General features: G+C 58.2%; 2 protein-coding genes across 2 annotated transcripts; both read right to left on the bottom strand.

Annotated features, from left to right (window-relative positions):
- Window positions 1–210: 210 nt before the first annotated feature.
- Window positions 211–11,019, bottom strand: CKAP2L (cytoskeleton associated protein 2 like). Its single transcript, XM_068421333.1, has 9 exons — window positions 10,991–11,019; window positions 9,734–9,800; window positions 7,063–7,129; window positions 5,597–6,708; window positions 4,780–4,972; window positions 3,919–4,074; window positions 2,205–2,268; window positions 637–784; window positions 211–548 (listed from the first exon to the last, which is right to left on the bottom strand). Exons 1-9 carry the CDS (start codon window positions 11,001–11,003, stop codon window positions 305–307), a joined length of 2,064 nt encoding a protein of 687 aa, XP_068277434.1. The 5' UTR covers window positions 11,004–11,019; the 3' UTR covers window positions 211–304.
- A 1,612-nt stretch (window positions 11,020–12,631) lies between these two features.
- Window positions 12,632–14,068, bottom strand: LOC137675434 (interleukin-1 receptor antagonist protein-like). The gene is made up of 6 exons (XM_068421525.1): window positions 14,028–14,068; window positions 13,886–13,934; window positions 13,612–13,801; window positions 13,333–13,503; window positions 13,084–13,229; window positions 12,632–12,995 (listed from the first exon to the last, which is right to left on the bottom strand). Exons 1-6 carry the CDS (start codon window positions 14,066–14,068, stop codon window positions 12,783–12,785), a joined length of 810 nt encoding a protein of 269 aa, XP_068277626.1. The 3' UTR covers window positions 12,632–12,782.
- Between the last annotated feature and the right edge of the window lie 1,022 nt (window positions 14,069–15,090).

A 15,090-nucleotide genomic window follows, 5' to 3' on the forward strand; every position in this document is an offset into this window, starting at 1 on the left:
GGGAGAAGGGTGGGATGAGGACAGGACTGGGGCTTGCTGGGGATGGGAGGGTGACGATGGGGCAGGGGAGCCAAGGGCAGGCCCAGGGGTCGCAGCCCCCATCTCCGACCCTCCCACCCTCGCACGCCCACGCTGCATCACTACTACAAGTTTTTATATTATTTAAAACAGTGTTTATATATTTGAAACAGGCTTCTCAGGGCCCCCCTACATATTTACACCCGAGAGACGACAAGAGAAAGTCAGTGGAGCGTGTGCGAGGCAGCGCGGGGAAGCAGGCAGCCTGCAGCCCGCTGTGAATCCCTCAGCGGCACTCGGGGGGGTACGAACTCAACCCTTCCAGCTCCTCCACCTCTGGCAAAGCCTTGTTCTTCCGGAAAAAGAACTGAGTGTCCTCCTCAGCATCCAGGATTTCGCTGAGGGATGACACCACAGGGTCGTGGTCCTTCAGCATCTCCGGGTAGCGGCTCCCAGCTCGCTCGATGCGCGTCGAGCGCCGCACCGGCGTCAGGAATTTCAGCTCCTGGCTCTCCAGCAGCTCCTTCCCTCTGCGGGGAGGACAAGAGGCTGTCGGTGACTCCGGCAGAGCTGGCACAGAGGGTGCTCGCTGCCAGGAGCGGGTGAGCTCAGCCTTACCTGTTTGCAGATGTAACTTGTAACTTGATGGAGGCGGGGAGGCTGGTCAGGGACTGCCTGGTCGGGCACGGAGTCGCGGCCACGGGCTGCGTCTGGCTCGGGCAAGGCGTTGTAGGGTCCCAAGGAACGGGGGGCGCAGGCTTAACCCCTGATGGGAGAGGGAAAGGGCAGCAGGGCTGCAGAGAGGGCAGCTGGGGAAGGGGTTACAACACCGTGGAGCTCCCAGCACGGGTGAGGTGTGATGGAATCACAGAATCGTTTGGGTTGGAAAGGACCTTTGAGATGATCGAGTTTAAGATCATCATTGGTTGACAAGAAACTAAACACGAGCCGGCAACGTGCGCTCGCAGCCCAAAGCCACCCGTGTCCTGGGCTGCATCCCCAGCAGCATGGCCAGCAGGGCGAGGGAGGGGATTCTGCCCCTCTGCTTTGCTCTCGGGAGACCCCCCCTGCAGTGCTGCGTCCAGCTCTGGGGCCCAACAGAAGAAGGACACGGAGCTGTTGGAGCGAGTCCAGAGGAGGCCACGGAGATGCTCAGAGGGCTGGAGCCCCTCTGCTCTGGAGACAGGCTGAGAGAGCTGGGGCTGTTCAGCCTGGAGAAGAGAAGGCTCCAGGGAGACCTTCTAGCACCTTCCAGCGCCTGAAGGGGCTACAGGAAAGCTGGAGAGGGGCTTTTTACAAGGGCATGGAGTGACAGGACGAGGGGGAACGGTTTTAAACTGAAAGAGGGGAGATTGAGATGAGATCTGAGGAAGAAATTCTTTGGTGTGAGGGTGGTGAGAGCCTGGCCCAGGTTGCCCAGAGAAGCTGTGGCTGCCCCCTCCCTAGCAGTGTTCAAGGCCAGGTTGGATGGGGCTGGGAGCACCCTGGGCTGGTGGAAGGTGTCCCTGCCCGTGGCAGGGGGTTGGAACGAGATGGGCTTTAAGGTCCCTTCCAACCCAAACCAGTCTCTGATTCTTAGTCCAACCGTTAACCCAGCACTGCCAAGGCCACCACTAACCCGTGTCCCTCAGCACAACATCTACACAGCTTCTAAATCCCCCCAGGGATGGGGACTCCACCACTGCCCTGGGCAGCCTGTGCCAGTGCTTAACAACCCTTTCCATTAAGAAATTGTTCCTGATCTCCAATCTAAACCTCCCCTGGGGCAACTTGAGGCCATTTCCTCTCGTCCCATCACTTGCTACCTGGGAGAAGAGACAGACCCCACCTCACTTCACCCTCCTTTCAGGCAGTTGTAGAGAGCGAGAAGGTCTCCCCTCAGCCTCCTTTTCTCCGGACTAAACCCCCCCAGGTCCCTCAGCCGCTCCTCACAAGCTCTCCAGACCCTTCTCCTTGTGCTCCAGACCCTTCCCCAGCCCCGTTGCCCTTCTCTGGACTTGCTCCAGCACCTCGATGTCTGTCTTTAGCGAGGGGCCCTTTTTTTGAGATCAGGATTTTGGACTTTCACAACACTTGGTCTCCATCAAAGTCACCAGGGACATGAGGTGCTGGGACAGACTGCAAACCATGCTGCTTCCCTCCCTGCAGCAGCAGGGAACCCCAGCCTGCCCACACGTGCACATTACCTTCTGAGGTTTGGTCTGCAGTCTTCAAAATATCAAGGACAACTTCCCTGAGCTCCTGGAGCGGCTGCAGGAAAAAAGCAGAACGCAGGTCAAGGCAGGTCTGACACGGGAACGGAGACCAGAGTTACAACGGAACAGGAGAAAAGATTCTTGCTGCATCGCGACACCCCGAGAGAGCGGCAAAAGGCTGCAGGATTCCCCTTCCCCACGTCAGCACACGGGCACAGCTGGGCAGGTGCCCACCCCGCGCAGGTAAATCCCCCCAGACGTGCAGTCCCACTGCCCAGACCAGCACTGAGCTGCCGTCACGTCGCTTCCAGCTACAGCTCCAACACAGCGCAGGGTGCGCGTCCTCCCCCGGCCCCGGTCATGCCCACGTGGCTGATTAAAGCTGAAGGTGTTTCTAGGAGACAAAACGCGACCGGCAGCTCTAGAGGGCTTTTTCACCAGCGATTTCAACTGCCTGGAGTTGTGCAAAGCATTTGACACTGTCCCGCACGACATCCTTGGCTCTAAGCTGGAGAGACACGGCCTTGACGGATGGAGCCCTCGGGGGATACGGAATGGCTGGATGGTCGCGCTCAAAGAGTTGCGGTCAACGGCTCGATGGCCAAGGGGGCACCAGTGACGGGTGGCGTTCCTCAGGGGTCGGGGTTGGGACCGGTCCTGTTTAACGTCTTTGGTGGGGACACGGACAGTGGGATCGAGTGCGCCCTCAGCGAGTTTGGGGACGACCCCGAGCTGTGCGGTGCGGTGACACGCTGGAGGGAAGGGATGGCATCGAGAGGGACCTGGACAGGCTGGAGAGCTGGGCCTGTGTGAACCACATGGAGTTCAACAAGGCCAAGGGCAAGGTCCTGCACGTGGGTCGGGGCGATCCCAAGCACAAATCCAGGCTGGGCGGAGAATGGATTGAGAGCAGCCCTGAGGAGAAGGACTTGGGGTGATGGGTGACGAGAAGCTCACCATGAGCCGGCAACGTGCGCTGGCAGCCCAAAGCCACCCGTGTCCTGGGCTGCATCCCCAGCAGCGTGGCCAGCAGGGCGAGGGAGGGGATTCTGCCCCTCTGCTCCGCTCTCGGGAGACCCCCCCTGCAGTGCTGCGTCCAGCTCTGGGGCCCAACAGAAGAAGGACACGGAGCTGTTGGAGTGAGTCCAGAGGAGGCCACGGAGATGCTCAGAGGGCTGGAGCCCCTCTGCTCTGGAGACAGGCTGAGAGAGCTGGGGCTGTTCAGCCTGGAGAAGAGAAGGCTCCGGGGAGACCTTCTAGCACCTTCCGGTGCCTGAAGGGGCTACAGGAAAGTGGATGAGGGGGTTTTTACAAGGGCATGGAGTGACAGGACGAGGGGGAACGGTTTTAAACTGAAAGAGGGGAGATTGAGATGAGATCTGAGGAAGAAATTCTTTGCTGTGAGGGTGGTGAGACCCTGGCCCAGGTTGGCCAGAGAAGCTGTGGCTGCCCCCTCCCTGGCAGTGTTCAAGGCCAGGTTGGATGGGGCTGGGAGCAACCTGGCCTGGTGGAAGGTATCCCTGCCTGTGGCAGAGGGGTTGGAACAAGATGGGATTTAAGGTCCCTTCCAACCCAAACCAGTCTGTCATTCTGTGATTAGTGCTGCTAAACTCATCCAAAAATCCAACCCCTGGATCTCGAGGAAACCCGCTGGCACAGAGGGAGGGCACACAAGGAGCTACAGAGGAGAAACTGCCTCACTCACCACAGCCCCCGCGCAGACGGCTGCTTTGTACAGCCCCGTCACGTCAAAAGGGCCGTTCCGGGCGAGGAGTTTTGCTTTGCAGATCCAGAACTTGGCAAATTTCTCTGCGTGGGGCACTTCGGACAGCACTGCAGAGAGCTCCTCTGCCGGGACACCCTACGAGAAAAAGTGCAAGGTCCCAGAGAAAGGTGTCAAGTGCAAGGGCCAGAGGTGTGCACTGGGGGAGCTGTCAGCGGGGAACTGCTCTCCCAGCGCTCTCGAGGAAAAAGAGTCCCTGAAGAGGCTGGTTTTTGCAAGTCTCCTACATGATGACCATGGACAGACAACAGCTTTCCTGCCTCTGGTTTCCCCTTGGTAAAATGAGTGTAGTATTTCAGAGGGATGGTGAGGGATAGACTCGTCAGTGCTGGCACTAATGGAGCCACTAAAACCCAGAGCAGGGCTAGGGGACAGCGTTCCCAGAGGTGGCACTTCAGAGCAGCTGCCAGGCCCACCAGGGATGGGCCCCGAGCTGCCAGGCCCACCAGGGACGGGCCCCGAGCTGGCTCAACCAGCCTGGGCAGCTGCTGCCGCAGCAATTCCCACTGCAGCCTGTACCAGGACACCCGCCATGACACACACGCGCCCCGTGAGCGGGTGTCCCTTTGTTTTCCCCATTAGCACGTCTCGCTGCGTGCCTTTGACCTGTCTGTAACTCCATGAGAACCTTTCCACGACGTTACCCCTCTGGCAACTGCAGCCAAGCGAGCAAGAACGCTTGCTCCAAACCCCTCTGTGCTGCTGGGGGGGACGTGGCCCTCATCTCCTGGGATGCTCCAGGAGAAAAGGAGCCCCTTCAAGCAGCTCCTTTCCCATTCTCACCTCCTCAATGAGCTTCAGGCACTCAGTTAAGATGTTGTTGACCTTCTCCAGGCAGAGCTGCTCTGATTTCTCTTGCTCTTCTTTCTCCTTGACGTTTCTGCAGGGCAGCTTCACTGCTTTTTTCTGAAGCAGCATCATAGGTGGCCGCTTGTACGTCTTGCCTTTGCATGCCAACCACTCCTCCAGCTGTTTCCTGTCAAAGGGATCACTGTTACCACCCCAGCAGACCCACCAGCACTTTGCCAGGCTACTGTTTTCCCTTGAAATCTCCCCTCTAGCCAACTTCAGCTGCTCAGGAAGAATCAATCCTAAAAACACGTCCGAGCTCTAGGCTGGGAAAGGAAAACCCTCTCAAGTTTTTCTTCTCAGCAAGGGTCATTAGCCATTGGAAGGGGCTGCCCAGGGAGGTGGTGGAGTCACCATCTCTGGAGGGGTTTAAGAAAAGACTGGACATGGCACTTAGTGCCATGGTCTAGTTGACATGGTGGTGTCAGGGCCATGGTTGGACTCGATGATCCCAGAGGGCTCTTCCAACCTCATTGATTCTGTGATTCTGTGAAGTTTAAGCGTGCCTTGAGGATCAAACAGGAGAGTGGCCACACGCTCTCCTCCCACTTGCTGAATCGGTGGGAGAGGAACCCAAGATACCACCAAATCTCATCCCCACCCTCCTCTTTTCTGGAGCATCAAGCTCCGAGCAGGCGTTCACTGATAAGGGGACTTTGGACCCTGTTCCCAGCTGGTTCACCCAGTTAAACACTTTCAAACTCTGCTGTCCCCTGGAGGTGAGGACAAGCCGGCCAAAGCTGCTACTTACTTCCGATCGGCAGCCAATGGGGTCTTGGGAACACGCCTGGCCTGTACTCCACCTCCCTTTGGCACCTCTGGTTTAAGCTTCTCTCTCCCACTCCTAACATCCCTCTCCATCACTTGAGCTTTGGAGCCATGCACGCTGCGAGGCTGGTTCGGGGGGGCTGTCACTCGGGATGCTGCTGGGCGTCCGGGAGGCACCACCTTCACGCCCTTCCTATCCGCCTCCCCTCTGGCCGTGGGGTTTTGCCGTCGCACCGTCCCAGCTGGTTTCAGGATGGGTTTCAGGTTCGTGGTCGCCCGGGACCTGCTGGAGGCTGGAGGCTTTGAGGGAGATCCTTTCAGTTGCGGGGCTCTACCGTGGTGCTTGAGGCCTCCCGCTGGCAGCACGTCGGGTGCCTTTCCCGCGGGTTTCCTCACCGTGTTGTTTTTTTCCTGCTTTGCCCCCGGTTTTTTATGTAGTAAATTAGCAGAAGCGGTGAGTAACCGAGGGGGCTGCAACGGCTGAATTTTGACACTTGGTTTTTGGGACGCGCTCTCTGAGCCTGGCAGGGTTTTCTTGAATTTATCCTGAACTGGCTCTCCCTTGTCCTGGTGGCTGTTAATTCTGTCCTTTGGGCCCGTAACAGTTCTTGACATCGTGGCTGAGCTTTCGGGAGCCAAGACTCTCTTGTTCCCAAGACTGTCTCCATCAGCTCCGTCGGGCGCAGGGTGTGTAGAGGATTGCGCTTCGATGTTTTCTTTGTTGCAGACCAGCCTGTCCTGCAGCCCCTCATTTAGGGAGGAAGGTGCCCCAGGAGTGGGGTGGTCACTTCCAGTCTGAGGTGCTGCAGCGGTGACAGTCTCCTGTTCTGGCTTCTTGTTCTTTTCTGGATTTAGGTGACCAGAGGTTGAAGTTGGGAGCTCTTCTCTGGGCTGCACAGGGTGGAAACTTCCCGTGGGAAGCTTTGTGCTCTTCCTCGGCTGCTCCGGACGCGCCACCGCTGCTCTTTGGGATGTACTTGAAGACTTCTGCTGAGCAGCGTGGCTGGCGTGCTGTGTGGGTCTGGCACCGAGCTTGCCATCCCTCTGAGCACCCTTCACCTCGTTTCTGGGAACGTCCTTCTTGTTCCTGTCGACCTGGAGAGGCAAAACAAACCTCAGCCCCGAGGAGACCTCAGCGTGGTCAAGCCCTGACAGCCCGCTCCAGCCCCAGCCCTGCTAGCCCAGGGGACGTCCCCGCGAAGGCCTGCGGTGACAAAGCAGTTGTCAACAGAACAGTAACACAACACCCACCAGCACAGGGGCAGAGGATGAGTCTCCCCCACTAAGTTTCTCTGAAAAAATAATTAGTTGACTTATTGCCAGCTATTTAGCTGTTGAGTGCGTCCCATTGGGGGTCAGGAACTCGCTAGCCCGATTTGGGCACCTCGTTCTGCTCAGACTCGCTTCAAGCGTGAAATACAAAACTAGACTGAAAAGATTTCTACTTACATGCTCTGGTTTAGAAACTGGTTTTAAGGGTGGATTCAGGCAATTCATCTGGTCCTTTAAAAAGGGTCTGTAGGAAGTCAGACAAGAAATCAGGTTATTTAACAGCTGCTGCTGGAAAGGTGAAATATCTAAACCGCTGCTGCGTGTCTCAGTCACGGGAGCTTACGAGAAACTTCTGGAAATCAAAAAGCTGTCAAGGAAGTACCATGTAATATTAATTCTTTAGGGGTTTACTCTGCCATGGGGAGCTGCAGCTGATTCACCAGCCCCTCAGCTGCCCAGCGGGGAGGTGGGACAGCAGCCCTGGCTGTCGGCTCCCCCATCCTGTTGTCCTCCTCCTCCCTGAATTGGAGCCCTCTGACAGCTGTAGAAGATAAATGATTTGCTTTGCTTTATGTTTAGATCAAAGAATTTAGACCTAGATAAAAATAAGGAAACAATAGCCACAGGTGCTCAGAAAGTCTGAGAACGACATTGCAACCATAATGTTGCTCATTGGGCCCTTGTATAGCCCCCTCCAGGGCTGGCTTAAAACCCAGCCCAGTTAAGCAGTAGTTTCTTAGAAATTTAGATATAACAAAAGATAATTGTCTGGAAAATGAGCATTTATCAAAAGAGCGTGAGACTATAGAGGCAGAAAACTGCTCAGCTTAGGCCTACATTGTGGTCTATAGTTAACAGAACATCCTGAAGCCGGCTTAAAATTCAAGGGTAAAACATCTGTGTGTACAGAAGAAGATGAATGAGGAGACAAGTGACCAAGACAACCCTGAAGACTTCAAAGCCGGAATGATGAAGTGGAACAGAACGACAAGAATCACAGACTCAATGAGGTTGGAAGAGCCCTCTGGGATCGAGTCCAACCATTGCCCTGACACCACCATGGCAACTAGACCAGGGCACTAAGTGCCATGTCCAGGCTTTTCTTAAACCCCTCCAGAGATGGTGACTCCACCACCTCCCTGGGCAGCCCCTTCCAATGGCTAATGACCCTTGCTGAGAAGAAATGCTTCCTAATGTCCAACCTGAACCTCCCCTGGTGAAGCTTGAGGCTGTGTCCTCTTGTCCTATCACTGGTTGCCTGAACCAGCTGAGACAGGAGATTGTGATAGATTTTTAACAAATAAGAAGATTCAGGAACTAAGCATCTTCTCTCCTTGTTTCTATTATATTAGTGGTGTTTTCCAGAGCCTGGTTTGCTCTTTCTGGTCTCTGATCCTGCTTCCCTCTATCTTCTCCCCACGGAGAAGTTTTATGGCTTCTTTTGCACTTCAACGTCATGAGAAATACTCCCTGCAATGGGGACTCTTTGGAGCGTCCAGGTTTGCCGAGCACACCAGTGGTTTCAGTTAAAAGCTTTGCAGGAAGGTGCCTCGCTCCCCGCAGCTCCAGAGGAACCGAGCAAGGCAGCGAAGGGCTCCCAGAGACGCGTTTAACAGGCGGTTGTATCTATTTCCTTTTAAATGCACTGAAAACGCCCCATCCTAATATTAACCTACCCCAGAAGGCCACTGAAAGCTGCCATTAAAAAGCAGCGGCGAGACTTGAATCACCCTTTCTTCAAGAGCCCGTTAGGAAGCCGAGTTGTTGGCATAAAGGCCTGTTCTGTCAGAGCCGAGACGAGCAAGTTTCACAGAGACTCAGAAAATACTGTTGTAGAAATTTTCGCCTAATTATTGTAGAAGTTGTCATGAATTAAGCAAATAAATATCAATAGAGATGAAATAGAATTAAGAATAGAATGATTAATGTAAGTCTATCTGATAAACACAGGTGGGTTTTCACAGTCCATGAATATTGTTCTCAAAGCTTTCTATAATCCTGACCCGTGACTGAACCAATCACCAGTCAAAGCTTAATGAGTAGCTAAGCAGGAGTAGGCCTAGAAGTATTAATTTCTGATGATTCTAGTAAAAAGGATGTATGCTTAACCTTTTTTTTACCTTAAAAGAAATACAGGATACTTAGAAATAAGCATTAATAGAAATAAAGTTCTAAATAGACTTTAGCTATTTTAGGTTAATATTTAGGAGACGTTGGCAGTGGGAACCAGGCTCTGGTCAACCTGGATCAAGACGGGACGCTGATCACAGCGAGAACATTAAGGACGGGGTGTCGACTGGAGTCGGAGCGGAACCAGAACATAAAGATCAGCTGACCAATGGAGAAGAATGGACTTTTGTGGACTCTTAACAAATGAAGAAAGAGGAATTGAAATAGTTAGTGGAATTTTAACAGAAGTTCGTGAGAAGTTTGTGATGTAACTACTTATTAGTTTTTATATAAACCAATAGTGAATTTGAGTCAGGAACCATTCACTGCGGTGGTGGGTCCAACTCTGAGTTGCTTCAATAAAGAATCAGCAAACCCAGAGACCCGGACCCTGCCAATTTTCTTTAACAAATACCCACAAGAGACGATATCAACCAGCAGGAAATGTCAATTCTCAAACCATCCCTGCCAGCACCTCTCCAGAGCGCTGCCGGGGGGCAGAGCCCTCCCCGGTCGCTGCCCTGACAGCGAGACGCTGGGAGGAGGCGATTCTCTGTACGCTGCGGAGAGAAGGCGGACGCCGGCGAGTCAGCTTTACCTCAGGGAATCACCGAGCGATTTGGGTCGGAAGGGACCTTTGCAGATCATCTAGTTCGAGCCAAATATCCTCCTGACTTACTTTGCGCTCAGGCATTTCAGCTTTTCTTTGGCTTCTAGGTACTGCTGGAGCCATTTCCTCCGCTCTCCTGCAAAGAGACGGTAGGACAACGCAGCGCAACCAAAGTTTTTGGAGTGCTGATAAGAACGGATTTCTTTTACGTTTACCCTGGAGCTCCCCCACGCTCCCCACCAGAGCCCAGCGATGCCGTTCCCAGAAACTCCCAGAGCGTTTCCACGCACGCGGTATCGCCCAGAGGCTCGTCAGCACGTAAAGCCCAGAGCTCTCCGACGCTCACGGCGCGATGCCGCTCATAAACCCCAGTCGCGTGGGGCTCGGTTGATTTGCAGAAGGAAAGGGGAGATGCTGACCCTGCTACACCTGTGTACCCCATAAGCGTGTACCCCAAGCCCTCTGCTAACACAAGCAGGTGGGAAAACATCTCAATGGGGGGGGCAGAGGGTACCTCTGAGACCCCCAGTTTGGCTGCAGTACTGGGGCATCTCACAGCAGTGACAGCCTGGCCTGGCTGGAGTCCAGCGTCACCCTGTCCCCCCCAGGGCCTCGCCCCTGTCCCTAAAGCTGTCCCACGCTCATCTGACAGCCCACACGCCCAGAGCTCTGAGGGCACCTCGGTCGCCCTCCCCGCCAGCCCTCTGCCCCCCAAGCCACCCCCTTCCCTTGCCGCTGCACCCCGAGGCTTCCACAGCGCCCCAAGAGCAGCGTGGCACCCCTGGGTGCCCCGGCACCCCAAGCCCCTCCACACCCCCTGCCCTCCCAGCGTGCCCATTTCATGGGTACCGCCCTGCGCACCCTTTCGGGTACCTCACCCCCCCCAGACCTCCCCAACGTCCCCCCAAAGCCCCAGCAGCCGCCCAGCCCCTCCCCAAGGCAGGCCCACCCTCCCCACAAGGCCCCCCCCAGCCCAGCACCCCCCCCATCACCCCTATCACCACAGGGTCTCCACAGATCACTCCCACCCCGTCCCACCTACCCCACAGGGTCTCTCATGTCACTGCCCCACAGGGTCCACCGATCACCCACAGCTCCCCCCCACCCCATATCAGCCCCTGTTCCCCACCATCTCCTGCCCCACAGAGCCCTCCCCGCCCCTAAGAGCCCCCCACGGCCTCCACCCCACAGGGCACCCCGCGGCCCCTGCCCCACGGCCGCCGCCCCACAGACCACCCCGGCACCCCCGCCCCACGGGGCACCCCACGGGCCGCCCCACGGCCCCCAGCACCCCCGGCCTCACCGACCGCCCCCTCGGCCGCTCACCCGCCCGCTCCATGACAGCCGCTTCCCTCAGCGCAGCCAACGGCCCGGCTGCCGCCGTCAGCCGCCGCCCCGCGCTCATTGGCCACCGCCTTCTTCGAACCGACCAATGGAGAGCGAGAAACCGCCGGGGGGCTCAGCGGGGGCCGGCGGGTGAGAAGAGCCGTGATTGGCTAGAGGCGGGCAGGGGGGCGGTGACAACGCGGCCCCTCCGGCGGCCCCGCTCACGGGGGGCGGGGCGAGGCGGGATGGGCGGGGCGGGGGCGGGGCTTGCCGTGCCACACCGTGCCGTGCCACACCGTGCCGTGCAATGTCACACCGTGCCGTGCAATGCCACACCGTGCCGTGCCGGGCCAGGCCACCCCAGGCCAGGCCGTGCCGTGCCGTGTCACGGCGTGACACACGAGGCCATGTCGTGCCACCCCACAGCACGCTACAACACGCTACGTGGTGCCACGCCGGACCACACCACGCCACGCCATGCCATGCAATGCCACACCACACCATACTGTTCCATGCCATGCCATGCCACACCATGCCAGACCATGCCATGCCATGCCAGAAAATGCCACATCACACCACACCATGCCATGCCACGCCACACCGTGCTACACCAGACCATGCCATACCACACCATGCAATGCCACGCCACACCACGTCATTCCATGCCTCACCATGCTATGCCAGACCATGCCATACCACACCATACCATGCCAGGCAATGCCGTACCACATCACAACACACCATGCTATGTGATGCTGTGCCATGCCATGCCATGCCATGCCACACAACAGCACACCATGCCATGCCATGCCACATCATGCTATGGCAGATCATGCCACACCACACCATACTGTGCCATGCCACGCCATGCCACACCATGCCATGCCACACCACACCACACCATACTGTTGCATGCTACGCCATGCCACACCATGCCATGCCACACCACACCATACTATGCAATGCCATGCCATGCCACACCATGCCATGCCACGCCACACCACACCATGCCATGCAATGCCACACCATGCCACGCCATGCCACGCCATGCCAGACAACGCCACATCACACCACACCATGCCATACCATACCATGCCAGACCACACCACACCACACCGTGCCACATGATGCCACACCACGCCAGACCATGCCAGACCATGCCACGCCACATGATGCCGCACAATGTCACACCACGCTATGGCCCACCAGGCTGTGCCTCAGTACTGGCAGCGGCTGGGGTGGCAGCCCCAGGTGGCTGCCGGGGGCTGCGGGTGACCCCCGCCTGTGGGGACACCCCCCTCAGCCACCTCCCCGGCTGCCGGGTGCGCACGGCGACAGGGTGATCCCCAGATCCAGGGGGGTCCCTTGGCTGTGGGGTCACCCCCCACCCCCGGGGTTTTGCGCCCAGGCCCGGAGAGGCCCCAAAAGCAGCTGAAACAGCGGGATTTTCCCACCCCGAACCCCCCCTGCATTGTTTAACCCCCGTGGAAGCAACAAGCTGAGCGACACCATCCTGGAAAACACTTTTATTTCTTAACAAACTCACAACATTTCCCATAAAATATAAATTAAAAGCAAGGGGGGGAGCAATAAAGTATAAAAGCACTGGAGAGATGTAATAAATAAGTATAAATCGGGGTGATTGGGGCCCACAGGGCCCAGAGCTGCTATTTCACCTGAAATAGACGGGGAGGATGCGGGTCCCGGCTCGGGGGGGTTTGTACTCGGTACATACAGCCTGAAAACCGGCGACTGCCGGTTGGGTTGGGTTGAGTTGGGCGCGGGGGGTTCCTCAGCGCCCGCTCAGCTCGTAGGTGGCAATGTTGACCTGGTCGGGCTGGTTGGTGATGCCGACGGGCTGGCGGGGCTGCAGGGAGGTGCAGATGAACCAGCCGGGGAACGCGGCCGACTCGAAGCGGGTCGTCCCCTCGGACGGGCTGTCCAGGCGGTAGAAGATGAAGCGAGTCAACTCCACGCTCTCGATGTCCCTCCTGATGTCGGCTTCCTACAAGCCAAGGGGGAGAAACAGGGTTCAGGGTGGGATGGAACCCCCAGACCCACGAGGGATGGAGCTGCTGGGACCTCCTGCTCACCTCCAGCTGCAGCACGGGCTCAGCACCGCTCATCACACATGACATGTAGAGCTGGTAGCCCTTGATGCCCAATGCCACCGGCACCCCTCCGGTCCCTGGGCCACCCTGCGATGGCCGAGGACGGTACAGAGCGATGTTGAGCTTCACTGCGGAGAGAAGGTCCAGGTTAACGGGTGGTCCCGGGGCTGTGGGATGGCTCCTGGGTGGTCCTGGGGTTGGGGACATTAGGTCAGGACTCCATCTCCTCACCTTTCCGCCCAGCGGAGGGTCCCTGTAGGTGCAGGGCCACCAGTTGGGTGGGTGACTCCAGCACGAAGCACTTCTGGTCGATGTCGAGGATGTCGAAGGACTGGGAGCGGGTGTAGCGGTAGACGGGCGCCCCGGCATAGCTGACCTCAACCCGCTGGAAGGAGACGGGCTCTGTGGGGAGGGAGACGGTCAGGGGGGTGCCGATACACCCAGGTCCAAGAGCATCCCCCAAGAGCTTCCCCCGGCTGGGGGGACACCCTCCACGCCCCAGGTCCATACCGAAAATATCATCCAGGAAGCTCTCCAGGTCGCTGTCGGCGATGTCCCTGTGCGCCGGCCGCTTCAGGAGCTTGGTCACGGCCCCCACAAGGATGGCGGCCTGGCGAAAAGTCCTGCTGGTGTGTCCCTTGGTCACCGTCACCTGGATGCCCACCCTGGGCGATGTCACTTCCGAGTCCAGGAGGGGTTTCTGGGGAGGGAAGGGGACGTGGGGTGAGAGCTCGGCTTCCCCATCACGGGGGTCTCAGGGTCGTTCCCACTGCCCCAGCGTTACCTTCTGCGGGCAGAAGCAGTCGGGACCATAAAACGTCTCCTCGTTCAGGCTGGAAGGAAAAGAGAGATGGTGAAGCCAGGCCCACCATGGCACCAGCGTGGCATCACGTCCCCAACGTCCCCTCCGGCACGGCCACGCTTACCTGCCACTCTCCAGCATGTCCAAATCGGGGACGAACGCCATCTCTGCTGCCGACGGTGAAAACCTGAGCGGAGACTTGCCGGTGCCTGTCGTGTGGCTGCCTGCTCCTGCCCGTCCCGCCGGCACCGCCGCTCGCTGCTCTGAGCCCGCTGCTGGCACCGCGGCGCGTTTTCAAGAGCCGCTGGAAGGAACCACCGTCATCGGGGTTTTCCCTTTCGCAACGCCTGGTTCCTCCGGAGAGAGTGGGAGGGTTGGGGGGTTGTTGCCCCCCGAGCAGCGCCGTGGGGCTGAGCGTGGGGCAGAGCAGCGGGGATGCTCTGGGGTCGGTGTGTGTGTGGGGCAGAGAGCAGCGGGGGGATGTGTGGGGTCAATGTGTGGGGCCGGTGCTCATGTGCCTGCCCAGGGCTGACCAGCAGGGACCGTCCCAGTCCCAGCCCCATGGCAGCAGGGCCATGATGACACCCACCCTCGTCAGGGCTGGGAACCGCAGCTGCCCCGGAAGGGGCCGGTGGCGCAAGCGCTGCCGCTCCGCCATTTCCCCATGGCTTCCTCCTGTGTCCTTCCGACCCCGCTGTCACCTCGGTCCCTTGTGCCCACCCGCGCTGCCCTGGGGACACGGCCTTTGGGGACGCTGTGCCCTTTGGGGACGCTGTGCCCTTTGGGGACACGGCCTTTGGGGACCCTACAGCAGACCCCCAAACCTGGCAGCGCAGCAGGACACCCCATGGTGTCCACCTGGGGTGCCGGTGGTTGCGCCATGCTGGCCAGGCCGGGGACATGCTTGCGTGGCCCCGGGCTGACGGGGTGTTTTCCTGCTACCCGTTTCGATTCCTCCTCAGCGCGGCCGTGACTCACCGGGAGGGAAATTGCCGACAGCACCAAAACTTCCCAGGCGCCTGCTGCCTGCCCTGCCTGCGCCCCGGGCATCCCACGCTGGCATGTCCCCAAGGCCTGAGGTCCCCCACACCATGGGGTCCCTATGCCAAGGCGTCCTTCACACCATGGTGGGGGTCCCCAGGCCATGATGGGGGTCCCCAGGGCACAGTGGAGGTCCCCAGGCCACG

This window comes from Nyctibius grandis, chromosome 33 (assembly GCF_013368605.1).
Source record: "Nyctibius grandis isolate bNycGra1 chromosome 33, bNycGra1.pri, whole genome shotgun sequence".
Taxonomy (NCBI): domain Eukaryota; kingdom Metazoa; phylum Chordata; class Aves; order Nyctibiiformes; family Nyctibiidae; genus Nyctibius; species Nyctibius grandis.